At 35.9% G+C, this 22617-nt stretch overlaps 1 protein-coding gene across 7 annotated transcripts in view; it reads left to right on the top strand.

Moving 5' to 3' along the window:
• Positions 1 to 22617, top strand: part of SOX5 (SRY-box transcription factor 5) — a 1029303-nt gene that overhangs the window by 823146 nt on the left and 183540 nt on the right. For all 7 annotated transcript variants that reach the window (XM_031936285.1, XM_031936283.1, XM_031936282.1 and 4 more), the window contains 2 exons: positions 3396 to 3568; positions 9332 to 9400. In XM_031936285.1, coding sequence (XP_031792145.1) covers positions 3396 to 3568; positions 9332 to 9400 — 242 coding nt within the window. The remainder of the gene's footprint in view (positions 1 to 3395; positions 3569 to 9331; positions 9401 to 22617) is intronic.

Raw genomic sequence — 22617 nt, 5'->3', positions numbered from 1 at the left:
TGAGTTTCACTTTATGCATGTTGAATTTTATGACTGAGATACACCCTCAGAGATACCCCATTCTGCATCTAAAAATAAGCTAATAGGACTGGGGGACAATCTTAGGTTTGGCACGTACCTTATTATTTCACTGACTATGAAACTATGTATTTTAGAACTCAAGAGGTTAAAGTATGCTAAGCATTGTTGAAATATAGTGCTTAGAGGTTGAAGTATGTTAGTTCAAGGCCAGAAAAGGTAAAGAATGGGACTGGACTGGGGAGGATATGGACATTTATGGGTGGCAAAAGAGGAGTCAGTGAAAAAGATTGAGAAGAAAAGTTAGTTAAGTAGGAGTTGAAATGGAATGAAATCGTGTCTAGGAAGTTGTGTGAGAATGCTTAAGATGCAGCAAGATGGGCTGAAGGTTCAAAAAGTTCGATATGAATATGGACTATAAAATTAGAAATTTTGTTTTAAATTTGAAATCTTATTTATGTCTTTATGACTAAGTGAAAACAAATAAACAAATAATTTTGTTAATCTTTCACATACTTAATGACAAAATGATATTTGTTAATTCTCATCACCAAATATATACAGTTGACCCTTGAGCAGCACAGGTTACAATGCCACAGGTCCACCTATATGTGGATTTTTTTCCCAGCCAAACACAGATCCAAAATACAGTATTCATGGAATGTGAAACCCACCTATGCAGAGGGCTAACTTAAGTGGGTTGTACAGGACCAACTGTAGGTGTTGAGTATGTGCTGATTTGCTTAAGCTTTTAAATTATACTTGTGTGTGTTGAGGTGAAATAAGTTTTTTCTGAGTATGGAAGTAATGTAATAATAACCATTGTGGAAAAATTTCTAAATACAAAAATATGAATCCCAGCACTTTGAGAGACCAAGGCGGGTGGATCACGGGGTCAGGAGTTCAAGATCAGCCTGGCCAGCATGGTGAAATCCCGTCTCTACTAAAAATACAAAAAAATTAGCTGGGCATGGTGGTGTGCGCCTGTAATCCCAGCTACTCGAGAGGCTGAGGTAGGAGAATTGCTTGACCCCTGGAGGTGGAGGTTGCAGTGAGCCGAGATTGCGCCACTGTACTCCAGCCTGGGTGACAGAAGACTCTATCTCAAAAAAAAAAAAAAAAAAAGAATAAAAAAATTAAAATGAACTGTAATTCCACCACTTAGAAATAGCTACTATTAATATGTAGCTAAATTCGCTTTCATATCTTAAACATAGACATGTGCGTGCATTGAGTGACTATACACGTTTCATTTCTCTCCAACTGCTTTTAAAACTAGCTTTATATCATAAATTAGATCCCACATCATTAAATTTTCTTCAAAAATAATTTTTTATGGTTGCAAAATACTCTACCATGGATGACCCATAATTATTTGATTATTCTTATTTGACATTTAGGTTGTTTCTAGAATTTCATTTAAAATAATTAGTATTTAACCCACATTTCTTAAGGTATTTTTGGACTAGAATTTTTTTTTTTTAAGCAGTGTATCTCACTGCAGCCTCAAATTCCTGGATTCACATGATCCTCCCATCTCAGCCACCCGAGTAGCTAGGATTACAAGTGCACACCACCACGCTCAGCTAATTTTTTAGAAAAATTTTGTAGAGATGGAGTCTTGCTATGTTGTCCAGGCTGGACTTGAACTCTTGGCCTCAAGTGATCCTCCTGCCTGGGCCTCCCGAAACGCTGGAATTATAGGCGTGAGCCCCTGCACCCAGCCTTAGGCTAGATTTCTAAAAGCAGAATTATCCTTTGTAGATTATGCACATTCTAAGACATGATGTGTATTGCTGTTCCTAGTGTTTATTCCTTGAAATGTGGTAGAAATTTGCTTCTCTATTAACAATGGAGGAAGATGTTTATCTTGCTAGCATATGAATAGTTTCATTAAATAAATCTTCCCAGGATATATTTATATTATTTAATATTAGAATATAATAGTCATGTGACTATTCATAGAGTTAACGTTCATTCATTCTGATGGAATCCAAATATCTGAGATATAATAAATTATTAGCAACACATTATTGACCACCTGCCTTGAAGAAGGATAGGCATTAATAATAAGAAAGAGCATAAAAAATGGTTACTGCCTTACTCACACATTTTCTTTTCTGAATATTTGTTCTCTAGACTATGTGTAAAATACGTTAGAACCCTTCTTTCTATTCCAAAAGGGCATATAAAAATTATAAGCTACTAACTATAGCTGCTACTTCCTCAAATAGAACAAACCGTTTCAGCCTAAACTGGTAGGGTTAAGAAGGGTGACTGAGTTATAACAGATCCTTCTATCTATATATGTATACAGGTGGCAAATGCAGTAGTAAACCAGTGCATAGTGTCTTATGTTTGAAGTGAAAATTGTAATTAAAGAGGGTGTTCTTTCCTACTGGTAGTACTTTATCATAGGGGCCTTGTCTATCTTGTGAGTTCTAAAAGAACAATTAAAAGTGATACTGTTTCTGTTACAGTGAACCACACACATTTCCCTTATATTAAATATACATTTTAACTTAATAAGATTCCTTGGCATGTTTTAAATATCTTGAGTGTAATATGTATTTTAAATGATTACGACTTCTCCAAATCTTGGATTTATGTATTAGCTTGCATGACCATAATGTGATGCTAATTTACCAACCACATGATCTCACGATTGCTGTATTTGTGTTCTCAAACTTAAGTATTTGCTCAGTTAACTATATTTTATTTTTGAAGATAGACTCTGAATTGGCATATGGGGAATACAGTCTAAATCTTGATTATCTAAATAGATGTTTGCTCTCTTTTAACATAGAATTTCTTAGTTCTGAATCTTTAACTTTTTAAAGAAAGGGAAAATCATATCACTAATATGAATGCTTTGACCCCTTAATAACTATGGCTATTAGTTTTTTATGTCTTTGTCTTGCCTCTTTAATTAGATGAAAAACTATAGTACTTAAGGCCAAGAACTGTACTTTGGACATCTTTTTATTTCCAGCAGGCCCTAGCATAGAACGTTAAAAACTAGACGGTCAGCCAACATTTTTTAAAACTTTACTTATAAAATAAAAGTTAAAAAAACTATAGATTATTACTGGTCATAAATGTAAAAACATTCAAAATGTTTGGTCTTTCTGGTATTTTGTTAGAAGCCCAATGTGCTATCTATTGTGCCAGAGAGCCAGATTCATTGTGGTATTTTGTAAAGGGTAAATTGCCATCACTTTTTACTGTTGCGTGAAAATGTAAAACAAGGTAGGTAGTGTTTTTGTGTTTATTGAACTTTATATTTGGACTAGCTTTGTATACAACAGAGCCATGTTCATTGAAATCATTACTTTTTCTCATATATTTTGTCTGTTTTATTGCCATGTGATTTGTAGGGACTCCCGAGAGCTTAGCTGAGAAAGAAAGGCAACTCATGGGCATGATCAACCAGCTGACCAGCCTACGAGAGCAGCTGTTGGCTGCCCACGATGAGCAGAAGAAACTAGCTGCCTCTCAGATTGAGAAACAGCGTCAGCAAATGGAGCTGGCCAAGCAGCAACAAGAACAGGTGAGTAAGAACTTAGCAATGCAACCAAACTCCTCAGACATTGTTTTGCCTGCTACTTATAGGTCACTGTCCTAGGCACACTACAATGAATAAGAGTACCTTCCACCTCCCTCGTTAAATAAATTAAAAGGCCAAAAACAAAACAAAAACCCACCCACAGACAGAACCCAAATTTTAAAATGCTTATTAACTACTTTGGTGGTAAGGAGCGCAGAAGTAATTTTAATCAAGGTAAATTCTGATAAATCATGAGAAAAATACCATACAAGAACCGTGGAGAGTCAAGAGAACATTTTCAACAAGAAACATTTTGAAAGAATTCATTAGAGAGCTGACATTTGAGATATGCTTTGAAGAACTTGTGGGCTTCAACAAGTAAAGTGAATTTTCAGCTGGGGGCAGGATCTTCAGTTACAAGGTCATTATAGTACTTTAAATTAAAAAGAGTGAGAAGCCAAATTAGTCAGGGTAATGACGATGGACAAAGAGATGAAAGGAATAAACAGGTGGAAGAGTTATGGTTAGTAGAGTTCTTTGAGTAGGCAAAAGGGAAAGAAAGGGAAAGTGTTGAGCCTAGTAATAGGGAGATTGAGAATGCCATCACCAGAAACAGAGGAAGTCAGAAGAAGAGCAAGTTTGGAAAAGAGAGTGGTTTTATGATGTTAAATTAGAGCTGCTGTCAGGTTTTCCAGTTGGAGGTATGTGAGAGACAGCTAGAAACACCAGTCAGCACTTTGGAAGAGAGCTCAGGTGTTTCTTAGGTTATTTACAGAGAAATGGTGGTTTAAACTCTACTGGAGGAGATAACATTCATTCATTTATTTGACAAATACTAATCTAGTGCTTCTTATGTGCCAGGCACTGTACTAACTAATTATTGAGTCTATCTCAATTAACCAGAGAGACAAAGCCCCTAAATTTTAGTGGAAAGAAAGAGACATATAAAGGAACAGATTAACAAAATGATATTATATAGTGATAAATAATTTGAAAAAATATAAACAGAGTAATAAGATAAAAGTTGATTGCTATGACAAGGCAATGCTCCTTAGATTGGGTGGCTAGATCTTTCTGAAGCTTTGGCAGTTGAGCTCAGATCTAAATGACATACAACAGGCAGCCATGTTAATATCGGGGACAGGAGTGTTTTATGCAGAGATGTGGCAGGCTTATAGGCCTTAATTTATAGTGGTAATATTACGAGAAAGCAGAAAGGAACTAAGGGTAGATCCTTGGGAGATACTGGCTTATATAGCTGGCAGAGAAAGGAAAATGAACATATGCAGAAAGAATCAGATATGGAAGTGGGGCCAAGAGTGCAGTGTCATAGGAAACAAAATGGAGATTTTAAGAGGTCATAGGGAACAGTGTTAAATGCTACAGAAAAGTAGTCATTCTAACATGAAATTGAAACTACTAGATTTTTCATTTAGATTCTCATTGTTGGCCTTGAAGAGTAAGACTTCTATGGTGTTTTAGTAACCAAAATCAGACAATAAAAACTGGAAAATACGTAGTAAGAAAATGGAGGCAATGCCTATGAACTATTAGTTAAAAAAAAAAAATTGGTAGTAAATAGAAGGTAAGATAGCGGGGAGGTGACATAGTTTCAGCTTACAGATAAGTATGGCCCTCTTTTTCATGGCTAAGTCCTTTTCCTGTTCCATGTTCTGGGCATGGTCCATTCACCACCCAAGTGGAGGATGGCCACTATTTAATATTTGTGTGTCTACACATCCCTGCAAAACCTTCTAAACATCTTTCAAAGTATAAGGTAGCGGGATTGAATGGCATGAAGAAATACTCAGTTTATGTTTGAGGAGCTCCTTTTTTCTACCCTCTTATTCCCATTCTACTCTTCTCTACTTGGTGGTTTATGTCTGTTAAAAGATGTTAGTTTTATTTTTAATGAAATGCCTCATCACTTTCATTAAAGATATATTTGGCTTGCTTTTGGATACGGCCCGTATGCCTCTAGCTTTATCCCTATGATAAAAGAGTTCAGAATGCTTGCCTGTAACAGCATAAAACAACACTACTCTTTTCTTATCCTTAACTCTCAATCTTTCAGTCAACTGAATTCTGGAGAATCCTAGGAGCCTCTGAAAATGTAGCTTGGCTGGGGATATTTTTTGTAAATAATCCCTATTTGCTTTGATGGGTCTGAGGGCACACATGTCCTGAAAGATCTAAGCAATGACTGATGGAGAGGAAGTTTCTTTCTTATCTCTTTCAGATTCTAGCCCATCCCTGAATATTATAAAAGGATTCTAGAATCCTTTGATTCTAATACTTTCCCAAGACCTCTGACATTCTCCTTGGAACTTTACAAACCCCTAGGTTCTTCAAGAATTTCTCTCCTGTGTTGGAGAGACGTCATGCAGTGCTGCCTCTACAGCCTGAGAGAAGATCCCTGGTGATAGCTACAGGTCATGTTTCTAGAGCCCATTCGGCTCTCCCGGCACTTCTCTACCATACATAGCAGGCATGCACAGTTACCACTCTGTGGTGGCAGATCTTTTCATGAAGGGCATTTAATACTTATTCTTTAAGGGTCAGGGCATGTTCATCTTCTCCTGCAAAGTCTTTTTCTGACACTCCTCCCAGCACTCCCTATTGAGTGTAGAATGTCCCCATTCTGTGCGTTCTAATACTCCTGGTATAGCTGTTACAAAAGCTAAAGGACCTGTTTACTGACAAGCCTTTCCCTCAGATTCTGAGCTCCATTCCACATTCATCTATTAGATAAATATTCATTGACCACCAATTTGGTGCCAGGTTTTGTTCTAGTTAGTGGGAGTAGAGTAGGGGGATAAAACAGACAAAAATCCCTTGTGTACTGAAATCTAGCTGGGAGGGGTAGACAATACGTAAACCAGTAAACTATATGTTGATAAGTATTATGTTGAAAAATTAAGCAGGTCACTGGGGATGAGGGTATTATCTATGGGAATATGTTCGTTTGAAATGGATGCTCAGGGAAGACATTATTGACTGAGAACATTTGAGCAGAAGCCTGTAGGAGGTGTGGGAGTGAGCCATGGGGCTGTCTAGGCAGAGTATTCCAGACAGAGTGAAATGTAAGTGCAGAGGCCCAGAAGCAGGAGTATCCTTGGGAGGCAGGAACATCCTTGGTGTGTACAAGAGGCAGTTAGGAATGCAATGTGGCAAGCATGAGGTGAAAGGGGAGGAGATGAAATCAGAGAGGTAGCAGGAGGCCAAAACATATAGGGCCTTGCAGGCATTATATTCACACCGGCTTTTTGCTGAGTGAGAGAGAAGTGTTTCGGAAAGATGAATAGCATGACATGATATATATATATATATATATATATATATTTATATATTTATATATTTTTTATATATAAAAACCATATATATATTTATATGTTTTATATATATATAAATATATATATATAGGTTTTTTTTTTTTTTTTTTTTTTGAGACAGAGTCTCACACTGTCGCCTGGGCTAGAGTGCAATGGCATGATCTCGGCTCACTGCAACCTCCGCCTCCTGGGTTCAAGAGATTCTGCCTCAGCCTCCTGAGTAGCTAGGATTATAGACGCTCTCCACCATGCCTGGCTCATTTTTCATATTTTCAGTAGAGACGGGGCTTCACTATATTGGCCAGGCTGGTCTCGAACTCCTGACCTCGCAGTCTGCCCACCTCAGCCTCCCAAAGTGGACTCATATTTTAAAAAGTACTCTCAGGATGCTGGTCTGTGATTGACTATAGGGAGCAGGAGCAAAAAGCAATTGAAATATTGGTATGTGGGAGGAAGGAACTAAACTTAATGAGAAAGGTAATCTTCCTTCTACTATCTCTTTACCACTTCAGAAAAAAAAAAAGAAATTGTGAGTCGGGCATGGTGGCTCACGCCTGTAATCCCAGCACTTTAGGAGGCTGAGATGAGTGGATCACATGAGGTCAGAGTTCAAGACCAGCCTGGCCACCATGGTGAAACCCTGTCTCTAGTAAAAGTACAAAAAAATTAACCAGGCATGGTGGTGGATGCCTGTAATCCCAGCTACTCGGGAGGCTGAGACAGGAGAATTGCTTGAACCCAGGAAGCAGAGGTTGCAGTGAGCCGAGATCACGCCATTGCACTCCAGCCTGGGCAACAAGAGCAAAACTCTGTCTCAAAAAAAAAAAAAAAGAAGAAAGAAAAAAATGTATTTTTTTTTACTATATTCCAAAGATAAAATTAAAGCATTAAAATAATTATAATTATACCAACATCTATAGGGAAATAAATTTTTTTGTGCAGCCATGTAGACTCATCCTTATCACATGGGTTCTTTTATTCACGGTGATGTGTGAGTTTTTCCTGAGTTTTTGACTTTCAGGTATAGAGGTTAAGAGATTTTTTTAAAAATAAAAATGTTAGTGACTATTACTTGATGAGAATGAGATCTAGAACTTATTTATAAGAGACTGATGAGTTTCAAGATGTTAGAAGTTACATCCTATCCCATGTGATGAAATATTTGCAATTTTCATTTCATCTATTCATGCATTCTTATCAGATATCCATTCAGCATTGCTTTTATAATGGACTTACTGAGAACAGTGAGTAAAATACACATGGCCTCTACCCTCACTGAATTTATGGACTTCTCCCTAGGAGACAGAAATATGTTAATAACAAATAAATAAACAAATATAAAGTCATAGCATGGGCATAATATTAAGTAAATGTAGAGGGTGTCATAAATGCAAATAACAGTGGGAGTGCGAAGTGATTGTCCTGTTCTCTAAGTTAGGAAATACTTAAGATGACTATATGGAAGGCTAAATCTCAAATTTAGTTTGGGGCTTGTTGAGCTTGAGGTTCCTTTGAATAAGTCTCTCAATAAATAGACCTGATGCTTAAAACAAAGGTCTAGACTAGAGAAGCAAATTTAGAAGCACTTGGCTTACATATGGAAGTAAGTACGAAGGAAAAGAACAGAGTCTAAAACTGAGTCTCAGAGAATTATAACATTTAATGTCTGGAAAGAGCCATTAAAAGTGACTAAGAAGGAGAAGACATGAGAGGCAAAGATGAAACCAGGGAAGTATGATGATGTCACAGAAGCCAACAGATGAAGTTCATGATCAGGGGAAAGCATTTGAGTGTTGAATTCTAATGAGAGGTCAAAAGGTGATGACTGAAAAACGCTTCAGAATTTTAAAATAATGGATGTGATTGGCAACCTTCTTAAGAATCATTTTGGTAGAGACATGGAAGCAGAAACCACAATAGTATGCATTGAATTGTTGGTTAGGGGTTTGTGAGAGGCAGTAATAAGAAAATTATTTACCTACAAACAAAAAAATACAAAAACTTTACTAATAAATACAGTGTCTTGCAATACTTTGTGCTACTCTGAACTCCCAGTCCTCAGTCTTAAACTTCCCCCTCCCCATTTGTGAAGTACTCTGTCATAGTGAAAGGCTGAAACTGTCAGAAACAGCACCTTTCTTAATTTATCACCAGAAAGAGGAATGTTTGAAAATCAGACATTTCTTTCTGGGATTGATCACTGTCCTAGTATCTTAGACTTCATTTGTTTTAGGCCAAAAGAAACATAACTGTTGCTAAAGACTAAATATCTTCCTTGATCTTAGGATGAATTGTGGAAAATTTCAGAGCACAGACACATCTATTTTCATCATCTTAATCAGTGGCAAATCAAGCTTTGAGAAACAGAACATTAGTAACTTCCCTTCCGGACTCCAATATACTTGTAAATTTCTCATGTGCAATTTCTTCACAGATTGCAAGACAACAGCAGCAGCTTCTGCAGCAACAACACAAAATCAATTTGCTCCAGCAACAGATCCAGGTCAGAAATCATAATTTCAATATACTTACAATTTTAAAAAAATATTTTCTGTTTCTTATCCTTAAATATCTAACTGAAATGACCTCCAAAATAAAATGACTTTCAGGCTAATTCATGACATAGCACCTCCTCTGCCATGCGAATCTTGCAAATGGTGTCTGTCAGTCACAGGCCCTACTGTGTCAGGGAGCTTCAATCTAAGCAAGCTAACAGTTATTTTCATCTTATGCTGAGAAGAAATGATTGTAGATAAAAGTTTCATTTTATCTATATTTTAATGTTATATTGTGTCTATAAGTGTTCTTAACTGGGTAGGTGCAGGAAACCAAAGCAGGAAGGTACCTAGGTTTTCAGTTAGAGAAGCAGTGCCAGAGAGAACTTTATTATTGTATGCCAGAGAGCCATGTGTGATAAAGTTGGAACACAGGGATGGTAATAATTTGGTGTTGAAGTCGATTTACCTGTGGTTTTGCCTGGAGAAAACAAGCCTGAAGGCTGTAGGACCTCCATATTTTTGTTATTTGGAAATTTGCAATGATAAGGAGCATCAGTACAGGAGGCAGCAGCTGTATTGGTAACAAAAAGAAAAAAAGCTTCCAGTGATGTCTTGTTTCCACCACTTGCTAGTGTCATAAACTTTGACAAAAGTTCAGCTTTGTTTCCCTTCTGACAGTTTGCTTTCTCAACAGCACTTACTTCATATAGAGATTTTTGAGGATTAAAGGAAATCATGGATAAAGAGCCCTAGCATAGTGTCAGGGCACCTAGTAAGTGCTCAGTACTCACTTGCTGTGACTATCAAGGAACCTAATTCGTGGAGCTGTGAATCCAACCCCATGTAACATCATCCATCTGGAGGCAACTGTTAGCTTTGCAGTATGCTAATCTGGAGAGAAATTCATGATTCTCTTGAAGCTATATCTTGAGATCCAACATATTTTATTAAGTGTAAATATCATAAATGACAGGAAGCAAATGTGTCAAAATTATTTCACTCTTGTATTAATCTTGTTTTAACTTCTTTGCCATCCAAATTTCTCCCATTGTATCTAATTGAGTCAGGCACACGTAGTTTCGATGGATTTAACTGACCTGTCACTGTTCCTTCTTTCTTATTCTACCTGGGATTTTAATGACCTGTAAATAGCTTCAGTGAGACAGTGGAAGTTCAGTAAGATGTTCCAGCCAGGGACCTTTCCCCTCCTTAACCGTAATTATGATCAGCACATTTCTAACATGTTACAATCCATTCATATCTGAAGTTTGGTTATTCATTTCAGTGGTTTAAAACTGTTCATTGAGCTTCATGTTGTTCAAAGTACACTGACTTTAGTCGATGGTAGCTGGTTATCTGCATTTAAAATTTTTTTAATTATCAAAACATAGATATTAATATTGTTATGGCACTTTCCTATTCTAAGTAAGGTAATTCCATAATCAGCAACGTGGTAGTCACTTGATTTCACTGCAATTTGACAAGTGTACCAATAGTTTTAGATTTTTATAATTTCTGTGATACTGAAATCAGTCCTTGGTTATACAGAATGGCAAAAATAGATTTCAACTCCTATTGTAAATGTGTGTAAGGCTTAATAAATTGTTCTGACCAATTAGATTAGCCAACACCTTCAGTGCTTTCTTAGGAATTATTCCACAATTATGACCACTACATTCACAATGTGGATTTTAAGCCCTGTCATAATGACAGAAAGTTGAAATAGATGGATTCTTGCTTCAGAGCACGAAGTACTATAATTTATAAGTCAGAACATTTTTAATGAAAAGCACTTAAAAATGATATGTTCTAGAAATTCTATAACTATAGGAACTATATTCCAGAGAGCAAAGGCCAAGTTTAACAACATACCCAAGACCACACAATTAGAAACTGGTAGAGCTAGGATAAGAAGCAAAGTTTTCTGACTATAATAGAACTTGTGTGGAGTATGAGAATTTTAAAAGCGTAGAATTTCTATTTGATCCAAGTGTTAAGCGGCCAGCCTCTACTATTTGGAGTGGGAAAAGAAAAACTCCCTAAAGGAAATAAAGTCACACTGAAAGTAATTTGAGGGAAACATTGAGATATTGAGATATATAAATATATTTGTCTTCTTTCTAGGGTTAGTGCAGATAAATGAAACTGACAGAGTCAAAACCCTTTCAGGCAACAAATAAGTACTGAGCAAGACTGATAACCTGAAAGAAATTCATTTTCACAGCTTCCAGTATATTCATTAACTAAAAGTATAGTTCTGAAATATATTTTGTCAATTGTTACTTTGGAGAAGTCTTATAAACACTTAATAGTTATGAAAGTAACAACATATTTGAATTATTGAGTCTACTCTGAGATTGTTCAAACCATTATGGAAAGCTCTGATGTGGTGGAATATGTAGAAATAGGACATTAAAAATGGAGAACAGACTAATTTTCCCACCACATAAATCATTGCCATATTTCATTTTAGAATGTGTTTTCTTTCCTTTTCTCCTTCTTCCTACTGCCTCCTTTTTCATGGAAGCATAGGGAAGGATGAAGACTAGTAAATATAGAATCTGCTATCACAAAAGGCAATTGGAGTGTACAACAAATATTTTAAGATTTATTTTAATTAAAAATGGATATATAATTGAATGCTCACAAAATAATTTACCATATATTATCTTATTTGACATTTGAAAATACTCATCTAGAATTTTGATCTACTTTTTTTTTTTAACACAGTGCCTTGATACCTTGTAGAAATAAACATACTAACTTATTCATCCTGATTGTACTTTCTTAGATGTTTTGTACCGTTGTTGCTCCGGGCCTTAGAAAACAATGTATATATTGATGGAGTAGTAGACTGTAGTGTTTTATAGTCCACAATTAAGTATGCCTTTAAAATGTTTGTTTCATATATGAATACAAAATACATTATCTTGGTCCAGTTTTAGCAAAGGAATCCAATACATCAAATGGGTTAGACAGATCTGCTGTGTGGATTCGATTGATAAGAGTTAGAGCTGGGCAATTTTTTTCATTTGATGGATATGTCAAATGACAGGGAAGATAATATTTTCCTACATTTTGCTCATTGTTCTTGTGAGATCTCGCTAAAGGAGAAGTCAATTTAGACATCTTTATTCCATTTGAAATATATGTCATTTGATTTAAAAAGCATGAACAAGTTTGTTTGTTTGTGTGTATGCACAAACATTTACATTAATACCCCGGTATGTTACTCAGGGTTCCCCAGAGTCACAGAATCAATAGAAGATATAGATATAGATGATACAGATAGATATAAATATAAATATAGATGTAGATATAGATAGATATGTGAGAGGGGACTTACTGGGTGATTGGCGTGAGCCAATGATGGAGGCTAAGTCCTGCAACAGGCCTTCTGCAAGCTGGAGACCCTGGGAGGCAGGTGGCACGGTTTTCAGTCCAAGTCCAAAGGCCTCAGAACCAGGGAAGCTGTTGATAAAACTTTCACTCCAAGGCCAGTGGCCTCAGAACCCAGGAAGCTGCAAGTGTAAGTCCTGGAGTACAAAGACAAGGAGCCTGAAGTTGATGTCTAAGGACAGAAGGAGAGTGTATCCCAGTCCCACCAGACAGATCCACACATTCACCTTTTCTCTGTTTTTGTACTCTCTGGATCCTCAGAAGATTAGATGGTCCCTGTGCACATTGAGAGGTTGAATGTTCCCCACCTAGGCCACTTAGATTCACGTGCTGATCTCCTCAGAAAGCAACCTCACAACACACCACAGCATAATGTTTTACCAGGTTGCTAGGTAATCCTTAATCCAGACAGCTTGACACCTAAAATTAATCATCACATCCAGGTTATTTCAAGTTTCTCTTGACATTTTTAAATCTTTCTCAACCTCTGATGAAAAGAGTGGTGATACATTTAACTGGTAGTAGGTAACTGGTGGTAGGTAAACTTACTCTAGAGAAAATGCCATAAGAATCAGCAAGTGAGCCAGTTTTATTTAATTGCTCAGGATCAGTTCTTTATGAACTATTTTTATTTCTTTAAAAAGCAACCTTAGCTCTAAAACTGCATAATTCTAACTGGATTAAAAACTCAATCTACATTTCTTCCTTATAAAGACTTTATAGGGTTACAGTCTTCTGCCAGCTTGACCCACCTAATTCATTGAGGATTAGGAATGTTTTCTGTTATTGTTTGCAATATCATAAATCAGTTTACTCTACAAATACTGGAAACATTCATCTTCCCTCAAGAACATGTCCACTTTTCTATGAGACTCTTAATTTTGGAAGCACTAAGAAGTTTGTCTTATTTTTCTACTATTCAGGAATATTTCCCTCTAATATTTTTGTTGATGGACTTAAAAGAGAATTTTTAAATTTCAATTTACTGTATCAAGCTGACTTTAATGCACATCAATACATGAGATGAAATTTTTAAATATTTAAGAATAATATATCATTCTAGATTATTTTGGAAGGGAAGCTCTTTTTTTCCCCTCTTATTCTGTTGACTGTTCTACAGTCCCCATCTTTTAGCAATTTTATTTTGTATTTTCTTTTTTACATCAAATCAACCTGTTTCTAATATTGATAGTCAGTTGATTTATGTTTCCAGTAAAGATCCTGGACCAGTGGTTCATCTTGACCTGATTCACTGTTTTACAGGAAGTGACTGAGTGACCTCTACTCAGCTTTCATTATGACGACAAATTGAGTGTTCCTGGAGACCTAAGTTTCCTTTCATCTTGAAGGTTCTGGTGGGACAGGGTTTCTATAGTTTTGGGCATGTGTGTGAGAAGCATGTCCTAGTTATAAGTTTCTTCCCCCTTTTCAATAATACTTAATGGAATTTAAGGTTCTTTACAGCAACTAATAGGGCTAATCTGACAATGTGTTCTATCATGAAATCTACTTAAGATACTTTTCAAGTGCAAGTTTAAAGATACTATACTTCTTTTCAACTGCATATTTTATGATTCCCATACCAGGGCATCAGTGTTACAACTTTTATAAGAGATTCCAAAAATTTACCCCATTTCCCTGTCTGATTAACTTTTCCAACTATTGTTCATTGTGTTCTCTTGCAAGCAAAGAATTGGTATTTAATAATCTCCTGTCATTGTTTCTGATTCATAAGGTAAGCATGTGCAGGACTAGTCATAGCTTTGGGTCACTGATTCTGTCTGAACCTAAGGGCAAAGCCAAGAAAATATTTCCATTCTCTTGTATTCTTAGTTTGACGGTGTGCATTGCATAGTATATAGGAAGGAACTTGGTTGCTTTCAGTGATATAGGATTATAATTACCTGTATGAAATGCAGTTTTAATTATGTTGAGTAGTTTTTTAAAAAAATGATTGAGAACAGTGATCTGGAATAAGATATACCTGAACTCAGCCTTTGCATCTTCACATCTGATATCTGCCGTGTGATCTTGAGAAAATTGTTTACTCCCTCTGAGTTTCATTATTCCAATCTATAAAAAAGGAAATATAATACCTAACTAACACCTGGTTCTCTGAAGATTAAATGGGATTGTAACTGGTATTTACCAAGTACATGGGCTAAACATTTTTGCCAAAGTCATTAGAGAGAAAAATGTGTTCTTTCTGTATTTCCAATGATGAGCAATTCATGAATGTTTCCAGCCAGAGGAGAATTTCTAGGAAAAAAAAAAAAAAGAATATACTTTACATGGTAGTAGTCACTAAAATCTGTGAGTTCAGTGTTCCATATTCATATGATTTTAGAACTATAAGAGGTTTTTAGAAAGGCTTTATTTAGACCTATCTATCTCTCATTTTGACATTTATAAACTAAAACTAAGTAAGGTTAGAAATGTTTCCCAGTGTCACATAAGTTGTTTCTTGTGGAACGATGGCTCAATTCCAAGTTACCCGAGTTTTGGCCCAGTTCATTTTTATTTTACCAATATTCTACCATTTAAGGCTTAATGGCCCTAAGTTTTAAAATGAGTTTTCTTTCCCTTCACAGGAACTTGTTCCTACACAGTGAAAATACAACTTGACTTATATACAATTGAATGATTAAGTTGCAGTCATGGGCTCAACTAATTTGTGATAAAGGTTTCATTTTATTGGCACCAAAGTTCTCTGAGCTCATTAGAGTTTTGGTAATTCTTGAAAAATTATTACGCAGAAAGAAATCCATTGAAATATTGTACTGAAACATAATGTTAAAGGTGAAATAATAGTATGTACCTGACTGACCTGCTGATTTATGATTTCTTTCCCTGAGTGTTGTAGGCATTTTACTCCCCTCAAAAGACCCTACACACAAACAAGAGCACAAAGAGATTACAAAGTAACCTTGTCTCTTTTGGAGTCTGTAAATGCCAAGAATAAACACTGTGCAGTTAAGGTAGCATTTCAACCTGAGAAAGACATGCATTAACTCCTTGAGCTCCAACTAATGTTTTGCTGTGTGAAATAAAATACATCATAACTGGACAGGATACAATTTCTTGGCATTCAGATAGATTAGAAGAGGAGGAAATATGGAGATATAAAGAAGTAGCTTTAAGGATGACTTTCTTCTTTATATTTTCTGGATGCGTAACTTCCATTTGAGAAGACAGGTGGCCTGCGCTAAAGGGTTCGTAAAGATAACTGCCTGCAGGCCTGTCCTTGCACTCAGAGGGAGCCACTTGAAAATTCCTTAAGTATTCTCTCTTTTTTTTCAATACATCTCCTGGCAGTTACCTAATGGTAGAAATCCAGTCATTTATCTGATTTCTCTGTCTAGGCAAACCTATCTCTGTAGACAGAGATACAGATTGACAGGTGTATATATTTTCGTCTTCATTGATACAACACATGCTACATGGCTAAGAAAGTACCAAAAATAAATGAAAGCAACCATCTCAAACCCAGTTCTCTATGCTTTACTCTTCTTTTATTCAGAAGGAGCCACTTTAAAAATCTTCAAGTTTTTATTTTTTGATAGACTTCCTCCTAGTATTTACTTCTCTATCAAAAAATTTAATTATAGTGCTATTTCTGACTTATCAACTTTAAATCCCATGATCCAGGAAACATGAAGATTTACTAGCTCCCCTATTGCCACTCTGATATCCTCCCCTTTCCCCTTCCTCAAGATACAGTTATATATTATTTAAATGTATTGAGAAGGTACTATTAAACTTCATTTTACTTACAACCCCTTTTCTTGTTCAATCGAGTATAAAGTGTTCCTTGGCACTTGCCTTGTCAGATGAGGATGGTGTATCTCCTCTTCTCTCACTCCCAACTGCCAATTTCTGTTATTTTTTTCTCCTTATGTTGTTGGTCTTATTATCTCCATAAATTGCTCCAAACTCTTATGATTAAATAAAACCTCCAGAATCCCCTTTCCCTGGATATGTGCTTTCTAGCCTTGTGACCCCCTGTTTTGGATGAATTTATCAAACATGAGAGGTTATATTTATACAGGATTTTTAACTACTCTATGTCCTTGATATTTTGAACTTTTTAATATTTTTATTGAGACCCTATTTGAAATAACAAAGTCTGTATTGCTTTTAAGCTGATTACTATATTGACGTGATGTTGATAACAATGTTTAGAAGTTGTAATCCTGGTTTTATAACTTATCCTGACTTGAGCTTCTCACAAAAAACAAACAAGCAAACAAAAAACACTAAAAAATGCACTTAATGGAAGGACATTTTTTTCTTTCTTTTTTTATCTGGAATCTCAAATTTCTTTATTATTTTTATTTTCCTGTTTTCCCATTTCTGTGTTTCTTCTTCAATCTTTGCAGTATGATTTCTGAAGTGAATCCTGAGTTCATTTATCTATTTAGATAATTGTTTAAACTTTGGTTAGTGTTGCTATGGTCTAAAGAAGAGAGATCTGCATGTAAACTGAAATATCAGAGCCGCAGAACCAGCGAGCTTCAGCATTGGGAACATTTTATCCAAACCTGCCATGTGTCTGGAGCAGCTGCTTTTTCACAAGTTGTAAATATGGCCATTCTGGAATCATTGAGATTGGCCCAGAAGGCAGACTGACAGTCATTTTTCCCATGACTTTTCAACTTCTTCCCAAACAAAATTACCTGTGGACAAACTTGAACTGTTTCTCACTGAGGCTCTGTAGTCCATATTCTCTTAACAAAATAGGGGCTGTCAGTGCTTAGATATGCCCCTGGGAATGTAATTTTCAAGTAGTAGAAACAAAACAAAGCAAGTCAACAACAACAGAAAGATTTGGGAATATTGGCCAAAGTCAGTATGTTGGTCCAAAATGAACCACTTTTCGCAAAGTCTTTAGAATGAATTTCTACCTCCTGTCTTTGAAAAGAGTTAACAAATAGGCAGAAAAATAAATGCCATTGAAATTAACAGAATGTTAACAAAACGAGTTACTCTATGAAGAGCACAGTTACATCATGATTCAAGACATACATTCCAGACATCTCTAACATATGGCCAATTTGCTTCAGCTCCCTAGACAGAGTACTAACTTCTACTCTTTTGAGCTTTTGCTAGTACATTTTCATGTAATTTACAAACAATGAGAAACTGACTTCTCTCTCTCTCTCTCTCTCTCTCTCTCTCTCTCTCTCTCTCTCTCTCTCTGTCTCCCTCTCTCTCTCGGGGATGTATGTATTTAACACCATTATTCTTCAGGAAAGAGAGCCAAACAGGTGAATAAATTGGGAAAGAAAAGATGAGTAGGGAATTAAGGACACCTGGATGCCACTAGGCTTATCCCTAGTTTTCCCTTGAAGGAGAAGCAAAAGGAAAAACTGGGATAGCTTCTTCTACAAAGAGTATATTCTAGAAGCGACAAATTCTCAGTCTTCATCGTACTTGACCTTACAGCAGCATTTGAAAATTTTGATCGCTCCCATATTTTTGTAATACTTTTCAGTACAGCCTCTAAAACACCACACTTTGCTTTTCTCTTTAAGTTTCTATTTCTTATTCCCAGTCTTACTTGGTAGATTCTCTGCCCATCCTTAAAAGGCTGAATTGTGATAATGCTCCATCATCTGACTTCCATATCTACACTTACTTTCTAAATGGTCTCAGTTGGTCAGTGGTTTTATATGTCACCCTGAAAGTAATATCCCAAAATTTGTCTCTCCAGCCTAAATTTCTTTCCTGATCTTCAGAGTCAGATACCCCAGTTCCATTTAAATGGTGATACGGTTTGCCTGTGTCCCCACCCAAGTCTCATCTTGAATTGTAGCTCCCATAATTCCCACATGTCGTGGGAGGGACCCAGTGGGAGGTAATTGAATCATGGGGGTGGGTGTATCCCATGCTGTTCTCATGATAGTGAGTAAGTCTCATGAGATCTGATGGTTTTTTAAAGAGGAGTTCCCCTGCACAAGTTCTTTGTTGCCTGCCACCATGTAAGACGTCCCATTGCTCTTCCTTCACCTCCGCCATGATTGTGTGGTCTCCCCAGCCATGTGGAACTGTGAGTTTATTAAACTTCTTTCCTTTATAAATTACTCAGTCTTAGATATGTCTTCATTAGCATTGTGAGAACAGACTAATACAAATGGATACCTAATAGGCACTTCAAAGTTCACACTTTAAAAACATATCCTTTAATTATCTTCCCCACTCATTCTTTCCCAGTTTCTCCTCCTCTGAATATGATACCATTTGTCTGTTTTCTGTGGCTAATACCTGGGAGACATCTTGGAATCCTCATTCTTTCACATCTCATAAGTAATCCATCTGCATTCGTTTTGTGTCCAACATCTGTCAAATTGACCAACGTCATTTTTGTCTAAATTCACCATCAGACTACTGCAGTAAGCTCCTAACCATGTTGCTCACCTTACTTCCTTTGTTTATCCCCCCAAGTAGATTTTTTACATAGCTGCTAGAGTGATCTTTTAAATGTGATTGTGCTGTCCTTCTTGGTTTCTTGGAACATGCTGAGAGTGTTCTACCATTAGGTCATTTGTACTGGTTATTCTCATGGCCTGGAATACTTTTTTAATCATATAATTTAGATGTTTACTTCATTCAAATCTCTTCAAATGCCATACTTGTCAGGGAGGCCACCTCTGACAGCCCAATCCAAATTAATCCCAAAACTCCCTAGAGATATCTAGGATTTGTAACCCTATCAAACAGTTAAGGGTACATAAATCTCCTATCTTAAAGATTAGTAGTTCCAGTAGCAAATAAGGTTAAATTAGTAATCTTAGGATTTGTAAGCCATGAACTATTTAGTATACCACCTTTGAAATGTCGTTCTATTTCAATAAATTTTCGACTTGACATTATAAATAGGGAAAAAATATGATCCCTTTGTACTGTACTGGTAAGAAGGAGGAGCAGCCTATTGCTTATTAAGTATTTGGCACTTTACAGAGGCCATCTTACATTATCAGCACAAGAATTCAGACAGTTTGTGTTATTATATCCACTTTATAGATGATAGAACTGAGGACTGTGTGTGTGTGCGTGTACATATGTGTGTTATTCTGAGACCCTGACAGTTGAGTACTTTGTAAACTGAAAGGGTACCTTCTTCCTCCCTCTTCTTACTAGAATAGTAATGAGTGATTTAATTCAGATGATGTCTAGAAAATAAGACTAATTGGTCTTTCAAACTGAGTTAAATCTACCAGGTTGGCAAATTTGGCAGGATTTGTTTTTAAAGTAATTTATTTTTGCTTTCTGCAGTAAAACAAGATAAGAGATGGATTGTCCTTTTATAAATGGTGAAAATAAATATTTATAAATCAGGAAAAGACATTTTCCACATATGCAAATAGTGCATACTACTAAACTTTCACCGATAAATGCTAAGAAAATAGGATGCTGTGCTTATAATAGATAAATATCATCTCTTTAAAGAGAATTATCTTATGTTGAGACTTATATCTACATAGTAAATTAGAAAAAGTGAACTAATTTTTATAATGTACAGAAATGTTTAAGAGAACTAATGAGCAAGTTTTAATGTTATATACATATATTTAATTACAGGTTTATATTAATTTATGTGTATACATTGTATATGAATTGTATGTGTGTTCATACATACATACTCAGGTTTCTATATATCTTTTTTGATCATTTACTTTTTTTTTATCTTCTCTGTTTATAGGTGTGTGGGTGTGTTGCATATGGGGGGGTGTGTGTGTGTGTGTATTTATAATTTTTCTTCTCTGATTACCACCATTTAGTTCTGAATACATTTTTAATTCTCTTTCTACTTCTGTATTCCTTTTCATGGCTTTGCCAACACCTACATCCATACCTGCTGCTGAATCGTCTGACATGGCCACTCGTGATTTATTTTACTCTTTTTATTTTTCCCTCCCATATGTAGTTTCTTTCTCTAGCTAACTTTTTTCTTTTCCTTTTCATTATCCAATCAGATTTCCTGTTTTCATTGAATAAAAACTTGATCAGTAATAAACAGAGTAAGTTGGAAAGATTGAGTTTGTTTTCATTTTAAAAGTCAATTATTTGACTATCTGTGGGGCAATTTGAGAGAGAGAGAGAGGAAGAAACAGAGAGAGAGAGAGAGCAAGAAAATATAAACAAGCCCAAAGAGAGGTTTCCCAGACAGTTAGTATACTATATTATGGCAATCTTTTCATGATCGAGGGTATGTTGTCATGAGCACCCGTGTCATGCAGCCAGAAAAAGAGGAGGGATAGGGCTGCTGGAAGGTAAATCAAGAGATAACAATAAAATTTTTCTCTTGCCTGCTGGAGGTATTTAGGATGTGTTTTCTTTATATCTTCATCCGCCCCTAATTGAGGATGCTTTAAAATTGAATGACTAGCAGTCAAAACGTGTTTGCTTCAAGCTGAGAAGAAAAATGCTGGTGTCTCCGCTTCCAAACTGATTGCGCTTTGTACACAACTGACAGCTACAGTCACTTTGAGTGACTGATAAGTGGGAAGCTTTGCCACTTATCAAGGAATGCAGGCTGAAAAGAAAAGACTGGAGCCGTTTAAATGCTTTGGCATGTTCAAAATAACATCTTACATCAGTCAGACTCAGGAGCACTAAAAGACGTTTAAAATGAAGTGATGTATATAGAATTGTGGTATATGTGTATGTATATATAGGAGAGACAAAAATCATTTCACAAGCAAAATTTCAAAGGGTGAAAGAAAGCGCATTGTTGCTGAGGTAACAATTTGTGAGATGAATCCAAGGTTAATCATTTATATACATTTGTGATGAAATTTCCAAATTAAAAAATATGTAACTATAGACTTCCAGCCTTATTTATATGAGCAGCTAGTGTTGACCAAATGGATGCCTCAGAGCACCTGAATAATAAGAATGTCATCCACTAACATAGATAGTAATTTTTGCCCTGAGGGAGAATCTCAATTCACCTCCCCGCTTCCCTTCTTATGTAAATATTTAATATTTAACAAGTATTTTCAAAATTTTCCATTATCTCTAACTGAAATATCATAGTTATATAATAAAACCAGGTAAGGGTATATTTCTTCTTTTTATTTTAAACGTAGTTTTGAGACTGTTCTAATGAAAGTATATTCAGATTTGCTGAGCTGTAAGTTCCACAAATAGGAACTTCTGAAAATAACAATTTTTTATACTCAGTGATTAGACTAATGTGTATAGAACGTGCATCATCCTTTACATTTTCTAGGGCATTTATGTTTCAAAATATTTTGTCTGTGTATTCACACAATTTTGTATTTTTGGGACCCCTAATAAGGTAGATGCAGTATTCCTCAATGATATTTACCCTCCTGTGAACACCATGCTCTTTATTTAAATAACTGGTTTCAGTTCGATAACCCATAAATAAACCTGTTTCTGTCCTTTCGTATGTCCTCATTTTAAATTTGGAGATATGGTAATAATAACCATATTCATGGTTAATTTTCCAAGCTTCCTTGGCTTGTGCCTGTGCACCTGGTAGGCTAAACTTCATGTATAATCTCTTAACTATTTAATGAACACCCAACTGCATGCTTGGTGGGTGCAATTCTTGATCCTGCAAATTATTTCACTCCTCTCATGCCATAGAATAGAAGACTACTGATGTTTTTATATTGCTGTACAAACTGGGGTATACTCAGTCATTTGAGTGAGCAGGAAGAATGTGTTAGGACAGTGTGGAACTCAGGCCATTCTGTGAACTGCTACAAGTCTTCAATAAGATAAGGAGCTTGCTAGATGCGCTTTAATTTAGCTGAGATTCTTTCTCACTGTAAATTTTTTTTTTTTTTTT

The sequence above is a fragment of the Piliocolobus tephrosceles genome, chromosome 10, assembly GCF_002776525.5.
Source record: "Piliocolobus tephrosceles isolate RC106 chromosome 10, ASM277652v3, whole genome shotgun sequence".
Classification (NCBI taxonomy): domain Eukaryota; kingdom Metazoa; phylum Chordata; class Mammalia; order Primates; family Cercopithecidae; genus Piliocolobus; species Piliocolobus tephrosceles.
The sequence above is the reverse complement of the archived record's forward strand: the minus strand, read 5'-3'. Positions and strand labels throughout refer to the sequence as shown.